Source organism: Theobroma cacao, chromosome 4 (genome assembly GCF_053813885.1).
Source record: "Theobroma cacao isolate CCN51 chromosome 4, ASM5381388v1, whole genome shotgun sequence".
In the NCBI taxonomy this organism is placed as follows: Eukaryota; Viridiplantae; Streptophyta; class Magnoliopsida; order Malvales; family Malvaceae; genus Theobroma; species Theobroma cacao.
In genome coordinates this window covers 31,544,803-31,564,659 of record NC_142642.1, presented here as the reverse complement: position 1 = coordinate 31,564,659, position 19,857 = coordinate 31,544,803, and the positions used below count along the sequence as shown (strand labels likewise).

General features: G+C 35.2%; 3 protein-coding genes across 5 annotated transcripts; 2 read left to right on the top strand and 1 right to left on the bottom strand.

Moving 5' to 3' along the window:
• The first annotated feature begins 509 nt into the window (after nt 1-509).
• LOC18602181 (putative LRR receptor-like serine/threonine-protein kinase At1g06840) lies at nt 510-10,339 on the top strand. 2 transcript variants are annotated; one of them, XM_018119422.2, is made up of 21 exons: nt 510-665; nt 753-855; nt 1,435-1,585; nt 1,738-1,809; nt 1,894-1,965; nt 2,414-2,557; nt 2,649-2,720; nt 2,851-2,922; nt 3,151-3,225; nt 3,528-3,596; nt 3,728-3,787; nt 4,000-4,071; nt 4,216-4,302; nt 4,457-4,525; nt 6,601-7,109; nt 7,636-7,794; nt 7,896-8,179; nt 8,384-8,435; nt 8,817-9,067; nt 9,447-9,581; nt 9,738-10,339. In XM_018119422.2, the coding sequence occupies exons 2-21, from the start codon at nt 753-755 to the stop codon at nt 10,077-10,079; spliced, it is 2,850 nt and encodes a 949-aa protein (XP_017974911.2). In that variant the 5' UTR covers nt 510-665; the 3' UTR covers nt 10,080-10,339. The 2 variants fall into 2 exon arrangements, with proteins under 2 accessions (XP_017974911.2, XP_007033464.3); XM_007033402.3 differs by having other exon boundaries at nt 511-665; nt 3,719-3,787.
• A 1,743-nt stretch (nt 10,340-12,082) lies between these two features.
• Nucleotides 12,083-16,976, top strand: LOC18602180 (ZIP metal ion transporter family). Its single transcript, XM_018119424.2, has 6 exons — nt 12,083-12,414; nt 13,002-13,610; nt 14,129-14,413; nt 14,861-14,989; nt 15,264-15,361; nt 15,805-16,976. Exons 2-6 carry the CDS (start codon nt 13,137-13,139, stop codon nt 16,616-16,618), a joined length of 1,800 nt encoding a protein of 599 aa, XP_017974913.1. The 5' UTR covers nt 12,083-12,414; nt 13,002-13,136; the 3' UTR covers nt 16,619-16,976.
• A 286-nt stretch (nt 16,977-17,262) lies between these two features.
• Nucleotides 17,263-19,029, bottom strand: LOC18602179 (alphavirus core family protein (DUF3411)). Of its 2 annotated transcripts, none has more exons than XM_007033400.3 (2): nt 18,875-19,029; nt 17,263-18,682 (listed from the first exon to the last, which is right to left on the bottom strand). In XM_007033400.3, the coding sequence occupies exon 2, from the start codon at nt 18,602-18,604 to the stop codon at nt 17,531-17,533; it is 1,074 nt and encodes a 357-aa protein (XP_007033462.1). In that variant the 5' UTR covers nt 18,605-18,682; nt 18,875-19,029; the 3' UTR covers nt 17,263-17,530. The 2 variants fall into 2 exon arrangements, with proteins under 2 accessions (XP_007033462.1, XP_088661464.1); XM_088805338.1 differs by lacking the exon at nt 18,875-19,029 and adding an exon at nt 18,791-18,812.
• Nucleotides 19,030-19,857: the final 828 nt, after the last annotated feature.

The window sequence follows — 19,857 nt, the reverse complement described above, 5'->3', positions numbered from 1 at the left end:
CATCTCAACAAGTGGCCCAAAAAATATAATCTTGATCTTGACTTACCGTACCAGTACAATTTCGTATTTGTCAAATGCATCGCAATCCACAATATTACACGCTTCGATGCCATTGGATTCGATTCTCCAAGCAAATTTAAAACGTTCCCACCACGTTGCACCTATAGTCCTCGTCCAAGAAGGCACGTCCTATACTCTACAAAAGCGAAAGAAACTATCATATCACGCGCCATTGCATCTCACGCCCATGCTCCAGGCTCAAACCAGTCGGCGGTTCTCACCACGCGCGCTTGATGAACCATAATGGTTGGTTAGTTAGTCCTAGGAAGTCGAGGGGGAGCAGGTAGAGGACAGAACGGAAAAGATATCGAAACGGGTTCTGTCCATATCTCCGAGGCAGTTGATGGGGAAATGTCGATGAACGGACCATGACGACAATGCTTTTGAGAGCGGAAAGTCAACAGCTTTCTCCATCTCCATGAATATTCAAATTGATTTTTTCCGAACGCCAAGGCTGTAGCCGCGACGCTTCAAACTAAGCGCTATCCGCATCTCATTCACTCTCCTCTGCCTCTGCTTCAAACTAAGCGCTATCCGCATCTTAGTCACTCTCCTCTGCCTCTGCTTCCTTCTTTCTACCTTTCCCAACCTACTAGGAGAAAGTAGTAAGAGATAGAAATTTCATAGTATTTTTTGGGAAACTTCTTCTTTTTTTCTTTTTTTTTCAATATTTGATTAGTTGAAGTTGGCAGATGATGATGATGAGAGTGAGCGACTGCATACTGGGCCTGTGGCTGTGGTGTTGTTGTCTGCTGCTGCTCCTTGCTGCTGCACAGATAACAGATCCTTCCGAAGGTGAGAAATGATTTTCTCACCAATCATCATTTGCTTCTTCTTAATTTTCGATATATTCTTCAAAAGTAAAAGCAAAAAAAAAAAAAAATTTCTTCGACCATAACTCCAACAATAATCTTAAAAGCTACGTCTTTTCTTTATGGCTGCTGTAATCTAACACATAGAAATTTCTATATCAACACCTTTTATGCTGGGTGCAGCTTAAATAACTTTCGCGTATATATAGGGTCTCAAATATCATAGCTGACCTTGATTATATATGAAATAACCAATTTGTCCAAATAACAATAATAGCAAGAGTAACAATCCTATCACAGTACTTGTATCAAGTTGGTATCGAGTTTATTTCTTTTCTGTCTGATTCTGCTATAATAGAATTTTGGATCGTACTATCGGGTAAGGCTAATTTGTATTGCTTCCCTTCCCATCTAAGCATGTTTTGGTGTGAAATACATGTTTTTGCTTTTGACTAATAATGTTAATTTTGAAGCCGCAGCCAGGAATTTATTAGTTACTACTATTACATTGCTAAATTCCCTTTTATGTTCAAGTAAGCATATGTTTCATTTCCAATTGCAGTTAGTGCTTTGATGGCAGTGACGGAGAAATTAGTTGATCCCATGAAGAATCTCAGAAATTGGAAAAAAGGGGATCCTTGCACATTTAACTGGACTGGAGTTATATGTTCTGATAATCTTGGGAGTGATGGATACTTCCATGTTCAGGAGCTGTACGCTTTCTCTTACCAATCTTTTCATTCTCCACATCTACTTGTAATTGGGTTACTGCTCTTCTTTTCGGCGTTATTCATTTTATTGATTATCAATAAAGCTTGGACATGTACAGTTGTTGTTGCTAACTGCCTTATGTAAATTGATGCAGTCAGCTACTAAATATGAATCTTTCTGGAACTTTAGCACCTGAGCTTGGCCAACTTTCTCATCTCAGATCACTGTGAGTTGAGAAATATAATATATCTTAACCATTCCTGATCAATTTCCACTGAGGCTAACACCAATTTTCTTTTATTTCTGGAAGAGATGTCATGTGGAATGAATTGACTGGCAGTATACCTAAGGAGATAGGACATATCTCTACCTTAAGACTCCTGTAAGTTGGATTCTTCTTATTCCTTCTTCTTCAACAAAGGAATTTTAGTTAATCATAAATATCTTTTTTAAGGTGATATCTCTACCTTAAGACTCCTGTAAGTTGGATTCTTCTTATTCCTTCTTCTTCAACAAAGGAATTTTAGTTAATCACAAATATCCATTTTAAGATGATATCTGTACCTTAAGACTCCTGTAAGTTGGATTCTTCTTATTCCTTCTTCTTCAACAAAGGAATTTTAGTTAATCGCAAATATCTTTTTTAGATGGATCAGAAGGGATACTTGACAGAAAAAGGAATTTTCTCATAATTCTATTCTTGTCTCAATATAAGCCCATGACTAAATTTATGGTGCGAAATTTATTCAAAGTTGTTCTAATATCTACATGAATGGCTCTTTGACAGTGATTGTTGGTTTTAACTTTCTGCATGGCATTTATGTATGCAGACTCTTGAACGGAAACAAATTATCGGGTTCTTTGCCAGAGGAACTTGGCTACCTCTCAAATCTGAATAGACTTCAAATAGATGAGAATAACATTTCTGGCCAAATACCAAAAGCATATGCCAACTTGGGCAGTGTGCAACATCTGTAAGTGAATCTACAAGCTAAATGTTATTTTAACTTAACAAGGAGGTTAAGACTTTTCTCTGTATCTTATCTGCTTGTTTGTAACGTGCAGCCACTTCAACAACAACTCACTTAGTGGTCAAATTCCCCCTGAGCTATCTCAGTTATCCACTTTGGTTCACTTGTAAGTTCATATAAAATGTGCTCTCCTACATATGTGGTTTTCTTTTTCTGAATTTTTTGCATGGTTATCTATATTTTTTATTTTTATTTTGTGGTGAGTGATTGGTGATATGAATTTTGATTCTCCGCAGGCTTTTGGATAGTAATAACTTCTCTGGATATCTCCCACCAGAATTCTCGAACATACCAGACCTGGCCATACTGTATGTTTCTTCCCTTCAATCATCTTCCCCATTATGTGATTTAGTTATTGATCATTATCTTCCAGGTTTAACTGGCTTCTTTATTGATGTAATTCCTTTTTCTTATCATACCAAGTGCTGGCCATTTACTAAAGTTTTAAATAGCATAATTTGATAAGCATGCATGTGTCATTTTTCTTAGATTGCTGTCAATTCTCTTGACATTAATTGTTTTCTTCATAACCACAGCCAGCTTGATAACAACAACTTCAATGGCTCTGATATTCCAGCTTCTTATGGGAACTTTTCCAGATTAGCAAAATTGTGAGTGTTAGTAAACCATTTAGTCTTGCCGTTTATTTAGTGAAGTAGTAGCAATGCTGATGCTTACAAAGGTAGTGATTTTGTGTCATTAGGATTTAAAATGAAAAATCATAAAGACCATGGAATTGCTCCTAAGATAGAAATACATCAAGTCTAATGTTGAAATAACCTACTTTTCACTCTCCTGATTAATTCTGTCTTGCTTTCGTATTTAATACAATGGAAAAAATTGTACAAGCAATATTTTGCACCTATCTGCTCAAGACTGCTGATGCTATTTTATTTCTTGTGGCAACTTTCAGAAGTCTTAGAAATTGCAGCTTGCAGGGAGCAGTTCCTGATCTTAGCAGGATATCAAGCCTTAGATATCTGTACGTCTGGGTTACTGTTTAATTTATTGTGAGGTCTTTAATATTTACCTTAATGGGCTGCATTTATTTTATGCAATAAGACTTTCAGAAGTCTTATTCTTGTTTCTGCACTTATGCGCCAGGGATCTCAGCTGGAATAATCTTACTGGACCCATACCATCAAATAAGCTTTCAGAGAATATGACAACCATGTAAGTAAATTGCCAATTTAAACTTATCAATTGTTCTGTTTCAAAAAATAAATAAAGCATCTCTTGTCAATCTTCAACTGCTTCAATCTGGATATCCCAATTGCCTCATATTTAAACCGAATGATAAGTTAATCTTTGAAATTTGTCCTTTTGATTATTATATCAAAACGCAATGAAGACAAATTCCTAAAATTGCTTCTTGTTAATTGCAGTGATCTTTCAGATAACCAGCTAAACGGATCTATCCCTGGAAGTTTCTCGGACCTTCCTTCACTTCAGGAACTGTAAGAATCTATATACATATGAAAACTGCTATATGTTTCCTATCATGGAATGATGCTTGTTTAATATCTAAATATGATGCTCTTGTGACTTTAATGGGCAAATATATTTGCAGAGTCTAGAATCTAAATGATGGTTTATTGCAGATCAGTCAAGAACAATCTTCTGACAGGTCCTGTCCCTACCAACATTTGGCAGAATATGTCCTTCAGTACAAGTGCTAAACTTACGTTGTAAGATCTTGAAATTAGAGAACTCGCATTAACCATAAACCATTACACTTCTTTGAGGAGCTTTGTATTCATGCATGCACATTGCAAAGCAATGTAGTTATGAAATAGAATATATTGATAATATTTTTCCTTTCTTTGCACGTTCAAAATTCAGGGATCTTAGAAACAATTCATTCTCAAGCATTCAAGGACATCTAAATCCTCCGGTGAATGTTACCTTGAGGTAAACTTCTTATATCTCTGGAATCATGCCTTAGCCTCAGTCAACTAATTGTTTAATTTGTTTTTAGTTGGTATATCTATCAAAATATGTTTTGCTAGTAAAGTGAAAATTTGAGTAAACTATACCTAAAAATTAACAGTTTTACTGTTATTGTGCCCTTGGGTTCATGGATGGGGAGGGGGAGGGTTAAATGGCCATGCTGTCTTTCTATAATTCTTTCCTAGCCCGCAGAGTTTTCTTCATTTTTCTTATTAACATTTTCATTAATCTTTGAGTTCTTTTCAAAGTTATTTATTATAGACTTACATAAATCTTTCTTTTCACACAACTCCTTTTATGCATTTGATTTTCCAAATGTTTTACTAAAATTTCCATATAAATAATTAATGAATGACTGCTTGATTATCACATGAGAGTTATAGGACTTGATTGCTTAAAATTGAGCTCTTCCTATATGTGTCTCAACCAAACCAACTCACAAGTGGTGTTTGCTACGGTTCATTATCAACACTTCTTTGCTATTTGTTTCTAACTCTTCCTATACTCTAAGTTTCTTCCAACAAACAAAAATATGTAAGTGGTAGATCTCAAATGGGGATCCACACAATCTGTATCAGAATAACCCTTTCCTTGAAGATGATCATGGTTTCTCTAAAGTAGGCCATGTCTTGGAGCACTTTTGAGATATCTTTAGATATATAGAATAGCATCCCTATTACAGTTTTCAAGATTCCAAAAGTTGGCTAACACACTTACTGCAAAATAAAAGTTTGATACCATGTCAAATTCTATTATGAAGCATATTAATATATAAGATCTGATTCATAGGAGTTCCTATGTGCTCGAATGTCATATGAAATATATGACGAGCAATGCAACCTAAACCAGTTGGCAATTAGCAAAGAGGGCTCTCTTATGTTGAAGGACTCAAGTCAAGATATTCTAAAACTTAATTAACGTGGGATTTATCACCATTAATACTCCCCTTGCATGTAGAGACAACAAACTATCACATGGCATGTATTTCACACATAGGTAGGACAAGTGTACTACATGAGATTCAATAGGTGGGGATTGTGTTTTCTTTGATACCATCTTAATTTAAAGAGAAAGAGAGAATACATTGAAGATGAGAAGTAGAGAGTCTACCAATGCGGTAGCCTCCTATGTATTATAGTAAAATAACAAAATACTAATTAAAAAAAACTCATTGCCTTTTACATTAATTCTTTAATGATAATGGTAATAGAAGTGGCCATTTGCAATGGTCAATAGATCTCATTATCAACTTGCTCAATTTGTAGATTATGAACTTAAAACAAATCAAAAGCTGTATGAGCAAGACCATGTGCAGCTATGAGATTTGTCATATGAGATTACATGTAGCACAATTAATTTATTTCCTTTACAACCAAATTTTCAAGGTAATATAAGGTTGATTAAAAATAATAGATGTTTAAACTTATTGACCTAGGATACAGATAGGACGGAAAATTAGAGGGGAAATGGGAGAGACAAAGGAAATTAGGGGATAAAAAAACAGGAGAATGGAAAAGCTCAATAGTCAATATTCCAAAATCTCAAATTCATAATCCTAACCACCAAAAACTTAAACAACATATCTACTTATAAGCTAAACCTAAAGTACTCCACATATTAGAAATTACAATAAAACCCATAACAATACATCAAAGTGATTAAATCAAATCTGAGATAATTTAATTCTTCAGTCAGCTTCTCTTTATCCTGTATCATTTATGTATGCTTTAGAAAGTTGTTAAGATTTTAAGACAACCTACAGAAGAAATGGCTCATAATTGAAAATGACAGGATATGTTGTTTCTTAAATATTTTTTCCATGCATTGTCTTGTTTAATGGGTTACATCTTAGGCTCATAGCACATTTTCTCTTTTCCCACTTACACGTTTAAATTATTTCCCTTCTCTTCTTTCTTTTCTCACCTTCAGTTGTAATGAAAATAATTGGCGCATTAATAAAAAAAGGTCATCCTTTGTCATGCATTGTCTTGAATTTCATTTCTCAAATCCTTACAGTTTCAGCAGTTTTTCTTTAGGCTTGGAGGCAATCCTGTCTGCAATAATGCAAACTTATTGAATTTAAGCCTGTTCTGTGGATCTGAATCCGGAGAGATGCCTACATACTTAAACAACTCACCAGTGCAATGCCGAACTCAAGAGTGCCCTACAGACGGTTTCTATGAGTATATCCCAGCATCTCCTGTGCCATGTTTCTGTGCAGCACCTCTCAGAATTGGATATCGTCTGAAGAGCCCTAGTTTTTCTTATTTTCCTCCATATATCCAGCCATTTGAGGTGTACATGACTAGTTCTTTGAACTTAAGCCTATATCAAATGTCAATTGATACATACTCTTGGGAAAAAGGACGTCTATGGATGTACTTGAAGCTTTTTCCTAGTATCGATAATAAAAGCTCACATGCTTTTGATAATAGCGAAGTTAAGCGAATCAGAGACTTTTATTCATCATGGAAGTTTCATCGTAACGACGTTTTTGGACCATATGAGTTGCTTAACTTCACTCTACTAGGACCTTATGAAGAGAGTATGTATTTCATCTTGCATTCTTGTAGTAGTTAATGGAATAAAATGCTTTCTTATGTATAGATGACAAGGTAGAGTAGTAATTGAGAAGCTGGTTTTTATTACTAGCCTGAAATAAATAAATGCTACCAAAAACTGTATATTCTTAGGCTTGAACCTTTTAGGACAGAACTTGAATTTCACTTTTAACTATGTTGAGAGTGCTCTGCTAGATATATAGAAATCAAATTGGTATAAAAATTGTTAGAATATCTATTTGTACAAAATGAGATAACCAATACGAGCAAAATCAAGCTGCTTTGGCATGTTAAATGGTACACATTTGAGAAAAGCAAGCCTGTCCTTTGGTACAATGAGCTAGAATGTAACTAGGAAATGTGGTGGATGTATATCATTTTATTCTAAGAATTAAACAGTGAGCTATTTGATAGATTAATTTTGTGTATAGTAGTTCTATGACAGTTTCTTCCTTTTATTATTATTATCATTATTATTAATGATGCCTTATTTGATTGTTATTGCTGTAGGGAACTTGGAGAATGAAAGTAAGGGTATTAGGATGGGCACTTTGCTAGCCATTGTAGGCGCGGGTGTTGCCTGTGCAGTTGCACTGTCTGCTGTAGTAACAATTCTAATTACAAGAAGGCATGCTAGACACCAGCTTGCAATGTCAAGAAAACGTTTTTGTAAGCTCCTTAATATAACTATTTAAGTCTTTCTTTGTCCCCATAATATAGTCTCTAAGTATCACTGAAAATGAGTCTAAATTTCTTATTTCACTTTGCAGCGTCAAGGGTTTCTATGAAAATTGATGGGGTGAAAAACTTTACATTTAAAGAAATGGCTCTTGCTACTGACAACTTTAACAGTTCAACTCAAGTTGGGCAAGGAGGTTATGGAAAAGTGTACAAAGGAACTTTATCCGATAAAACAGTTGTTGCCATAAAACGTGCAGAAGAAGGATCTTTGCAGGGACAAAATGAATTTTTGACAGAGATAAAGCTTTTGTCAAGGTTGCATCACCGTAACCTAGTTTCATTGGTTGGATACTGTGATGAAGAAGGGGAACAGGTATATTCCTGTGGTCCTGACCAATAAATACCTGTATTATGTCACTTGTGTGTGTGGGTCAGGGGGTGTGCATGCACATTTTTTTGTGTCCTTATGAAGTGGTTTTGAAAAGTCTAAGCAGGGTATTCATCAGTTTTTAGGTATATAAGGTGTGACTTAATTAGAGATGTACTTCATATCTTTGGGTTATTGGTGGATTTGCAGATGTTGGTATATGAGTTCATGCCCAATGGCACCTTGAGGGACTGGCTTTCTGGTATGAAGTTTTCAGGATTTATTGCCTTTCAATTTTTATATTATGCTCCTTATTTTGTATACTTCTACTTTATGTATGAAGTGTTAACAAATTATCAAAAATTTTGGTGTTAGCATACAAAGATTACACTTAGTTCATTTTAGAATTGGACTAGATTTTTGAGGTGTTTGTTTATTTGGGAAAACCAAATAGTTTGTCATGTGCTATTTTTGAAGTGGGGAAATTCAAACCTAGCTCTTTGAGCTGGAGATTTTAGGTCAAATATCCAAGCGGTATGAATCAATTTTCTTTTGAATCTTTTGGCTCGTGAATATGCTGATGCTGATATGTTTTCAAAATCTCTTCTTAGCTCATAAAATTGATGTAAACCTTGATATGCAGCTAAAGTTAAAGAAACCCTAAATTTTGGAATGAGATTACGTGTTGCACTGGGTTCAGCCAAGGGAATTCTTTACCTCCATACTGAAGCACATCCTCCTGTATTCCACCGAGATATCAAAGCCAGCAATATTCTTCTTGACTCCAAGCTTAATGCAAAAGTTGCTGATTTTGGTCTCTCACGGTTAGCTCCGGTCCTGGAAGATGAGGGGACTGTGCCGGATCACGTGTCCACAGTTGTGAAGGGAACACCTGTGAGTTTGGCTCTGTTTAGCGGGACTCATCAAAGATATTATAGGAAAGATTGTCTTAGACTTAAGTTGGAGTTGTCAGTGATACATGGTTAAAAGCCATCTCATTATACATTATATTTGACTCGTTGTAGGATGAAACTATTGGAAAAATTGTCGGATTAATCAGGTCACAGAAAATTATATGATATATGGTATATTAAACTCAGAAGTGAAGTTTATTCTTTTTCTTCCAGAGAGATTAGATTTCAGTTGCACTATCGGTTAAGCATAGACTTCCATGTGCAGATCGGGTCCCGTTCTTTTAGACATAAACTTCTACATGTTAGTCACCATATTGCATTGCTGAATTTTTACTATTTATTGCTCTCGTTGTCCGCAGGGTTACCTGGATCCAGAATACTTTCTGACCCATAAGTTGACTGACAAAAGTGATGTTTATAGCCTTGGAGTTGTTTTCATGGAGCTGTTGACGGGTATGCAACCAATATCACATGGCAAAAACATCGTCCGGGAGGTACTTTCCTGCATAGTCCTCTCTATATTCCTAACTGAATCTTGTTTGAAAGCTGCAACAACATTTGTCTTGCACATTTTACAATTTTGGTCAATCTTATCGTTCCTCTCTTGTATTTCCTTAAAGCTTCTTATTTAATCTGAACTCAATCTTCAGGTGAATATGGCTCATCAGTCAGGCATGATGTTCTCTCTAATAGACGGTAGAATGGGTTCTTATCCTTCTGAATGCATTGAGAGATTTGTAGGTCTAGCCCTCAGTTGTTGCCATGACAAGCCAGAGAAGCGACCATCGACGTTGGATGTGGTCAGGGAGCTAGAATACATGCTCAAGATGATGCCAGAGACTGATTCCGTTTCTTCCGAATTAATTTCCTTATCTGGCAAGTCATTGTCATCATCCTCATCCTATAGTACCAGGGACCCGTATGTCTCCTCATCGAATGTGTCAGGAAGTGATCTTATCAGTGGTGTTATTCCTTCCATCACAGCCCGCTGAGAGCACAGGCTAGACGAACACATACTATCGAGTATCACCTGTTCATTCATGCCAACTCTTTTGGTGCCAACGGATGAGAAGAGAACAACGTAAAACCTCTTGTGAAACTATAGGAATGTAAATATGCTAGTGTTTTGAATATTAGGGATTTTGAGTAGAATGGGACTTTGTAAGAATAGAATAAGATAGGAAAATAATAAAATAAAAATATTATTATGTAATTTGGTTGATGAAATAAAATAAAATAGAAATTATTGTTATGATTTATTGTAGTTTTTTATTGGTAAAAAATAATTTTAAAATAATAAAAAATGATGAAAATATTTTTATTATAATGTATGATTATTTATTTTTATTTTATTTTATTTTTTAAATATTAATAATTGATATTTTAAATATTAACATATTTAAATATTTATATTTTATTTATTCTTTAAGAATGAACATTTTAAAATATTAATATTTTATTTTTAATTTAAAAATTATTGTGATTAAAATATTAATAATTTTAATTAATTTTTAAATTTAAAGTATTAATTTTTTATAATATATAATAAAAAACTTAAACTTTTTATTATAAAATATGATCATCTATATTTATTTTGTTTTTTAAATATTTATAATTTATTTAAAATATTAATAATTGATAATTTAAATATTAATATTTTCAAAAAATTAATATTTTATTTTATAATTTAATCATTAATTTTAAAATATTAATATTTATTTACAATTTTTAATATTATTATAATTAATAATTTTAATTAATTTTTATAATATATAATAAAAAATTTAAACTTTTTATTTTAAATTCTTTTTTTTCCATTTTTTTTTATAAAAAACATTTTTGTCTTATTAACTGTAAAAGTTATTCTCCCACCCATTGAATTCTAAATATCGTTGAGGGTTGGGATTAGTTAATTTTTTATTTTGAGTGATTTGGGGAATAAAGATTACAAGGAAATGTTCCTTGGATAATTTGACAATCATACAAAGGAATAAATATTCACTGGGAATAGAAAAAGAATGACTCAGTCACTTCCCAACCAAACATGCTGTAGCTATATTTCATGATACCCCTTTTTGTTAGAGTAAGCCTAGTGCGTATTTAATCACTAGTTTTGTTTGTATTTAATTTATAAATTATGAAGAAATTTGAAATATTGGTGCATATTTTTTTAGGTATATTTTAAAAAAATAATTAATAATTTAAATTTACTTTTCTTGACTTTATCATGCGCGCGTTTACACGTCCTACCCATCTTGTCTTGGTAGTAGGTTTTTTGTACTTCTTCTTGACTTTAGTTAGCCGGGCCTTACACGTCCGAGCATCTCGTCTCTGGTCACAACGTGAGTGTCCATTTTAATTAATTATTTTATTTTAATTGGACAAATTTTTATGTTATTTTTTTAAATAACAAAATGTTTTATACGGTATTTATTATAGAGATTAATATTGTAATTGGTTTTACATTTTATTTTTGTTTCTTTTTGAAGTTATAAGTAATGTAGAAATTATCATTATAAAAATATTATGCTTTATATAAAAAATTAATGAATTAAATTAAATAATTAAATCAATATATAATTATACTAATTAATATAAAATTAAATTAAATTCGTATATGACAGGATTTGAATCCTAAATCGCTTACACAATTGATTATTATTTTTTACCTTTTATTTTTAAGGATAAAATGATTAGAATTTAATTAAAACACAAGACAAGATTCTTATTGCTTATTGCTTTTCACCTTTTATTTTTACCGATTAAATTATCAGAAATTAATGAAAACTCAAGAAAAAAAATTAATTATTACAATTAGTAATTTAAAAAAAAAATTGATTCAAACGGGTCAAATGCTTTGGAAGCTGGTTTTTTCCAACATTAGTTTCCGGTTTCCCACCCTCTCAAGTCAAGAGGTTCTATGACGTCATTATCCATTTATTTTTTATTTTTATGGTGACTGACAAATAAAATAAAATAATTTAAAAAAAAAAAGAAAAAGCTTATTCGCTCAAGTTGGTGGTTTTGGGTATCAGCGGCGGAAAACAGCGTTCTGAGAGTCTGACATAACATTTTCTGTGTTTCCTGTTGGAAAAAGAAATTACGCACTACTTGTATTTGTTTTTATTTTGTTCAATTATTCGATCATTTCTTTTTTGACTATTTTAGCACAAATGAAACAAGTTAAAAATTGATTTATGTGATCACAGTAGGGTTTATTCTTTGGGAACCTAATTGTCTCTTCTTCCTGTAAGAAATTTAAATAAAAAAAAAAAAAAGAAATCGTTGAAGCTCGATTGTTTGTTTGGAAGCGCTTTTGTCCTGCAGGTACGTTTCGTTTCTTGGGGGGTTTTTTTTTTATCTGATTTCGGTTTTCTTTTTTCGTTTTAATTCTTCTATCAAATTATTAATTGTGAAATCTGTCATTGATCGCAAAATTCAGGTCTTTCTTTGTCCACCATTCAATTTGTTTCACTCCCTTTCGTTTTAGGTTTACAGGACTGTCCGAGAGAAAGAGAGAGGAAAAAAAAGAAGTTTTTTGTTTGAATTGGGGAAGTGGGGATTCTTAAGGATACATCTTGGTTCATGTTAGGGTCTTGATTACTCATCTTATCAATTAGGGTTTTGGATTTTTGACGGGATTTTCTTATCTTGGGAAGTTTCTGCTAAGTTGAAATGATGATCAGGTTGATTGTTTCAGATGACAATGCCCTGTTTCTTTAAGATCATCTAATTTTCATTTTAGTCTCAAATGTATTGGACTGTAGCTCCGGAGGATTTTTGTTACAGTTGTTTTTCGTAGTTTATTTCCGATTATTCTTGTTGTCAAACCTCAATGGCCCTTCCAGGTCATGTTTGAGTCATTTCGTTGACAAAACTTGGCTTTTCACGAAAATTCTGCTTTTTAATCGCAGCTTATGTTGCTCAGGCGCGTTTCCAAACATACCGCAGGATCGGCTTCCTACTTCTGATTTCTGACTTTTCTGGATTCCGAGCAGGGGAATTCCATTTGATTAATAACTTTCATTATTGGTGATAGATTTGTGGGGATGATAAAGACAATGCAGTTTAGATTCAAGCATCTGCTTCTCTTTTTGTTCTTCCTCGTGGTCTTCCTTGAATGCATTACAGCAGATGGTCAAAATGAAATTTCACAAAGAATAAAAGCTCCCCACAAAAATGTAGGGAACAATGTTATCGATGGCACAGGTACAGAGAAGGTCAGAAATTTTGAAGAGAACGACAATGCAATGGGTGGCTGGAAGGGTAGTTACAACAGAGTTTCTGTGTCCACAGTTGCACTTTTTACATTAGCAATGGCTGCAGCAACTGGTTTAGGTGCAGTTCCTTTTTTCTTTGTGGAGCTCGATCCTCAGTGGGCTGGGATATGCAATGGAATGGCTGCTGGGGTCATGTTGGCTGCAAGTTTTGATCTCATACAGGAAGGGCAGGAACATGGTGCTGGAAGTTGGGTTGTGATTGGGATCTTAGCAGGTGGCATTTTTATTTTGCTTTGTAAGAAGGTGATCACTGTCTCTAATTTCAGTTATTAAGTTTGATCTAATGCCATTGTAGGACCGTTATCTGCTTCTCTGCTTTCTTCCGCCATCCTCTATTTTCATCTCCTCTTTATTTTTTTTACCAAATAGGCATGCTAATTTATTTTCCTTTTCAACCAAATAGCCATGCTAATTTATATTCCTTAAATGGACTAATATGACGTCTGAATAAACCGGAATTGTGATATACCTAGGTTCTCATAAAGGGCCACTATTCTTGCCCCACCTTCAATGCCTATAGACACACGTCAAACATGTTATGATGTCAAGGTTCCATTCCAGACCTTGCAAATAAAAAAGGTTTTCCACTTTTTCTCACTTATCACGGAAGAGGATCAGTAGTGCTTCTGCCGAGACTCTAAGGCTGCTGATTTTGCATGTCATATACAATGCTCTTTCTTTAACTTGTATTCTTGTGGTGTGTCTTTGTATTTGTAGGTAATGTACATCTTATAATGTTTACCATCATTTCTGGGTTTCAGTTTCTTGAACAATACGGGGAAGTAAGTATGCTGGACATAAAAGGAGCAGAAGCAACTAAAGTTGTTCTTGTCATTGGGATTATGACCCTCCATTCATTTGGGGAGGGCTCTGGTGTTGGAGTTTCCTTTGCTGGCTCAAAAGGTTTTACTCAAGGCCTTTTGGTTACTTTGGCCATAGCTGTACACAACATACCAGAGGGATTGGCCGTAAGCATGGTGCTTGCATCAAGGGGTGTTTCTCCACAGAACGCAATGCTATGGAGTGTAATTACATCCTTACCACAGGTATCTAATCATTTAATACTGTTTGTCAGGCTTTGAATGTATCTATCCATGTCAAAGGAAAGCAGTTCTAACTTAGAAATTTCAAGATCTGGTTTAGAAAGAAAAGTAAAAGAAGCAATGGTGAAGTAGGAAGGTTGTTTAAAATAAAGACCATGGTAAGTATTTTAAATGGAGGATCCATTGTCAACAGATGATGAGTGAAGAACCAATTCTTTTTCTGGGTGATTGAAACCTTTCTTACAAACTGTCAAGTGCATGCTTGATTGATCTTACAATAGCAAATGATGGTGTCATCTGTTGAAATTAGCAAAAGAAAGAATAAAAATCAAAATATTAAGGTTCAGATTTATGAGAGGGTAAATCAATTAAAGTTTTGTTCGTATTTGAGTGCAATTTCTATTTCCTCAAATAGTTGTTTATTCCCTTATCTTTAAATTTTTTTTGCAGCCCATTGTAGCAGTTCCTTCTTTCATATGTGCCGATGCATTTAATAAATTCCTTCCCTTTTGTACTGGTTTTGCTGCTGGATGTATGATCTGGATGGTCGTTGCTGAGGTTCTTCCTGATGCATTTAAGGTGACTTCACTTATTGCACTTAAAATATATGTTTGGATCTTCAAGGATGAGGATTTGCTTCTGCAATAATCTTTCAAGACCTTTTGTTCTATTTTGCTTTGTATCCTGTCAAGGACACTGTAAAGAACTTCCCAAGTTATGCTAATGAATAACTACAACTGCCATCCTCTTCAGTTTCTCTCTTGTGCAAAGCTTAAAAGGCTAAAACCACTTTATTTAAATAGCAAATTGTAAATACGAAGAGACTAATCTTGTTTGACCATTCTCTTAATAGGAAGCTTCTCCGACTCCAGTAGCATCAGCAGCTACAATTTCAGTAGCATTTATGGAAGCTCTAAGCGCTTTGTTCCAGAACTTCAGTCATGACTACAAGTGAGTTGTTTGAACAATAGTTTGTTGAGAAGAGTGTGTGGCCTGATATAACATCATTGCATGAGTAAATGCAACTACTTTGGGTTTCCTTGCTATTCTCTATCCTGCATCTTGCTGGAGTTATAATCTTTGGAATATTACAGAAGATTTCAAAACTTTTATAACAATATTATGCTTTTTTGTGCTTTTAGAGCCTATTTTCCATTTTTGTAGAATTCTCTGATGTCTTGGTCGTGGTTGTTTTAGTGTGATATGACCATTTAAGTTGATTCTTACGGATGCCTGATCATGTAGCTTGTTTTAGGCTTGATGTGTGGGCTTGTTGCCCCTGATGCAATATTGGCCATCTTTTTTTTTAAATGCCAACCTTACTATTTACGATTTTATTGTGATTTCATTTTGTCTCTTCTCATTAACTAATTATATTTTTATCAAATTTTCAGTTCTGAGGATGCTTCTGGCTTCTTTGTTTCGTTGCTTTTTGGTCTTGGACCTTTACTGGGTGGCCTTGTTCTTGTTGCATTTGCTCTTGCTTTCCGCCTTCAGCATGCCCTTCTCATGGGTGCTGCATCTGGCATTGCCTTCATCCTTGGTGCCTGGCGACCACTGCAACTACTTCTGTCTTTTAAGATGGGATTCTTCCCGCTTATGTCACTACTTATTGTAGGCGCTGCATTTGTCCATGTTTCAAGCTCTAGTATTTTGAAGATTGTGTGTAACAAAAGAGCTTCTTCAAGTAATTTACCGTCAGTAACAGGATCTCCTGTGAGTGTTCTCACACTTAAGTCGTTTTTAGCATGTGGAGCAGTGGCTTTCCATGCTCTGGCTGAGGGGCTTGCGCTAGGAGTGGCTGCACCAAAAGCTTATGGACTTGGTCGACACATGGTCCTTCCTGTCTCCCTCCATGGGCTTCCTCGTGGTGCGGCAGTGGCCAGCTGCATCTTTGGAGCTACTGACAGTTGGCATGGCTCTCTTGCAGCAGCTGCTCTTATTGGCTTTGTAGGCCCGATATCTGCAATCGCAGCAATATTGGCAGGAATTGACTACAGCGGTCTTGACCATGTGATGGTTTTGGCATGTGGAGGATTGCTCCCATGCTTTGTTAGAATAGTTCAACGAGCAATGAGGTTGGATATGCGGAAAAGCAGTTGTGGGCTTGCAGTAGGAGTTGGTTTTGCTACTCTCTGTTTAACGTGCACCAAGTTAGTGTGCTTGCACACACCTTACTGCAATTCTGCTCCAGAGGCTGTAAGATAAGATGATCGTGCTCAAGCACCATAGTGCTTTTAACAATACTCAAGTACGACATATTGCTGAAGTGTTTACTTGTTGGTTTGTGGAACAGAATCTCGAGAAGAAAAGATATAAACGAAGGCCTCAGTGGGATTTACAGTTCAACATGAGAAGATGGGGGTTTCTATTGTACACTAGTTTTTCGTCTTACTACACATTATTAACGGATAAGGCGGGGAGTGGGAATGCTTGTTGGGCTTCCCTTGGATTTTAAATCACATGAGACCTTAGTTCTGATTAAGAATGTTTACATTGAGACAGAGTTCATGTCAGATTGCTCAAAGATTCTCGCAGTGGTGAATAGAAAAGTTTCCTTTGAACAGTTTTCTTCTTTCATTTTTTTTTTTTAAAGTGATATAATAGATAAACCTTCTAACTAATCTTTATGAAACCATTCATGGAAGGAGGAAAAAAGACAGTTGAATGATCAAGACGTGATTTTTCAGGGCCACCCCTCGATCCAGACAACCTCACGACCGTCCACGGGCAATGCTAGGGCTGTTTGTAATAACAGAGCTAAAAAGCCACTGACTGCTGCTAAGCACCATGGATCATTTTTTGCAACAGGTCAATATGGTTAAAAGAAGAGGCTGTTAAAAACAAGGAGATGGTAACGTCTACCTCGTTGAGGTAAAGCAGCTTTATAACTTTGAAAATGACGAGAAATAGCAACTGAAAGACAATCTAGGGGCTATATCTAAACCTACCCATGATGAACTATTATGGAATCAAACCCGGATACTTTGGATCTTATTACAAGTATTAATTATGATCTCATGCCACATCCAAGTTCTAGACAAAGGCGGAGAAAACGCCTAAATCTTAAAACTGCCCAGAGTTTTTTTTTTTTTTTTTTTTTTTAAAAAGAGTTTGAAATCACTTGAAAGTTGACTGATTGGTGTCCAAGTTGTCACCTTCGACCACCAACTTCTCCTTCTCGGCAACAGATCCAACCTCAACCATCGCTGGCTTCGCTTCAACACTTTGTGCTCCTGTCATCCTTGCCAAAATTACGAATGACATTCCTCCAAGTATGTTATTTAAGCATCTCAGAACCACCACTGATGACTTAAATACCAAGGGGGGGACTCCCTTGGCCAACAGAAACTCTATCCCATTCAAGGTTTGGTACCTCAAATTGCTGCTAACACCCATGTGAATAGCCCAGGTGAGAGCATTCAACAAGGTAGGAGGAGCCTTGTTGGGTGTTTCGAAACTGGGATCCATTTTCTTCCTCATGTTGATCAACCCATTAGAGATTGCGGTTCCAACGAGGCCTGCAGCGAATCCAACAGCGGCAAACACAGTCCCTTTGAAGACAAAAGTCCCTAAACGGTTCATGAAGGTATAAGCGCCCAGTTCGAACATATGACTTTGTGGGCAATTTGCAAAGATGGCAGGGAGACTTGAAGAAGCAGCGGAGGCTGTGGGTGCCAAGAGATACATGAGAGTGAAATTCAAAATGGAACCCACAACGAGAGTTGAGAAAACGAAATCAAGCTCGTTAAGACCAAAGTTAGGACGAGATGCCATGTCCCCAAGAACACAAGCACTGACTCCCACCAACTCTTCCATTATAACCTTGAATGGAAACTGGGGATCTGCTGCAACCCTATCTCTCCAGCCGCTTAGGAAAAGACCCAGAATGCCAACCCCCTGCCATGAATTGTCGCTGGAGTTGGAGTTGGAATTCGAATTAGAATTGTCATCTCCTCTACCTCCTCCGCCACCACCTCCGCTCTTACCGATCCCACCATCTGCATCGCCTCCTCCTCCAGCGCATGGAATTTGAAGTTTGGGATTGGAAATCTTGGTGTTCAGAAAGCGGATTGATTGGTTTTGAGGGACTGAAACAAAATCTACTGATTGTGATTTGAAACGGCGGCTCTCACTCATGTTAGGGAATTGCCTCGTTAGCATCGAGAAACGATACCGAGCCAGGGACGCCATCCGATCGATCGATCCACTTACTTAGATTCGATTAAATTTGATTCCTCAAACTCAACTCCACAAAGCCTTAATCTAAACCTGCATAGATTCTTTCCTTTTAGAAAACATTTTATTTATCAACATATCTATAATGCAAAAAAAAAAAAGAAAAAGAGATCCACAAACCAAAGGCTTTGTGAGTAAGACCTGATATGATTCAGGCAACGTTCTTCATTTTTAATGTTAAAAAAAACAAAAGAGCGACATAAAGAGAGAGAATGAGAAATGTACCTAAAAGAGAAAGAATTATTATGATATTTGCAGAGGGAGGGATGCACGATGGCTGGGAAAAGTTTGGTGAAGACGAAAGAGTAGGAGTCAATTTATAGAGAGCGCAGAGAGAAGGGGGTTGACGTTAATCAAACCTAAAACCCTAAAACAAAAAAAATTCAAGGCCCGTCCTTTTTCCGTCCAGTCCAAACCTTTTGGCAAATGCCCAAAAAGGATACCGTTTTAATTTATTCCCATCTATGGCGACGGCCCACCAAAGCAACCTTTTAATATAACATTATCATTCCCTCCATCCCCTTTTCCCACCACGCTTCTCACTTCTTTTTAGGGGTGCGTAAATACAAATCGAATAGAAGAATTGAATTAAAATGAATTAAATTTTTATTAGTTCAGTTAGTTTGATTTTTCGAGTAATTCAATTAAGATAATTTAGTTATTAGAGTTAATTCGATTCAGTTTTGGTTAAGAATTATTCTAACTGAATTAATCGAATTTGAATAAGAGTATAATGAGATTTTCGTATGAAAAATAAAGTATAAATTATTTATTATTATTTTTATCCATATTTTTTTAAGTATTTGTTATTGTTTGTATGAGTATCCATCTTATTTGTTATAATTATTTATCATCATTTTTAATATTTTTTGTAATACTGATTTATAAAAAAATTGTAATATAAATAAATATATACAAACAAGAAAAAGAAATTTCTTAAGTTCAATTTTCGAAAAGCAAACCGAAGTATCCGAATTAATTCGATTTCGGTTAGTTCAGTTATTTATGAAATTCAATTCGATTTCGATTATTTTTAAACAAAAATTCGATTAATTTAGTTATTAGATATCTAAAACTAAACTTCCCGTTTGTTTTTGCCTACTTTTTTCAGTTAAAATTACTTGATTGGATACACTCAACCTCCCGTTCAATTCTGACCTTAGCTTAGTTGGTGGAGCGGAGGACTGTAGTCAGAATAACTTGTTAGA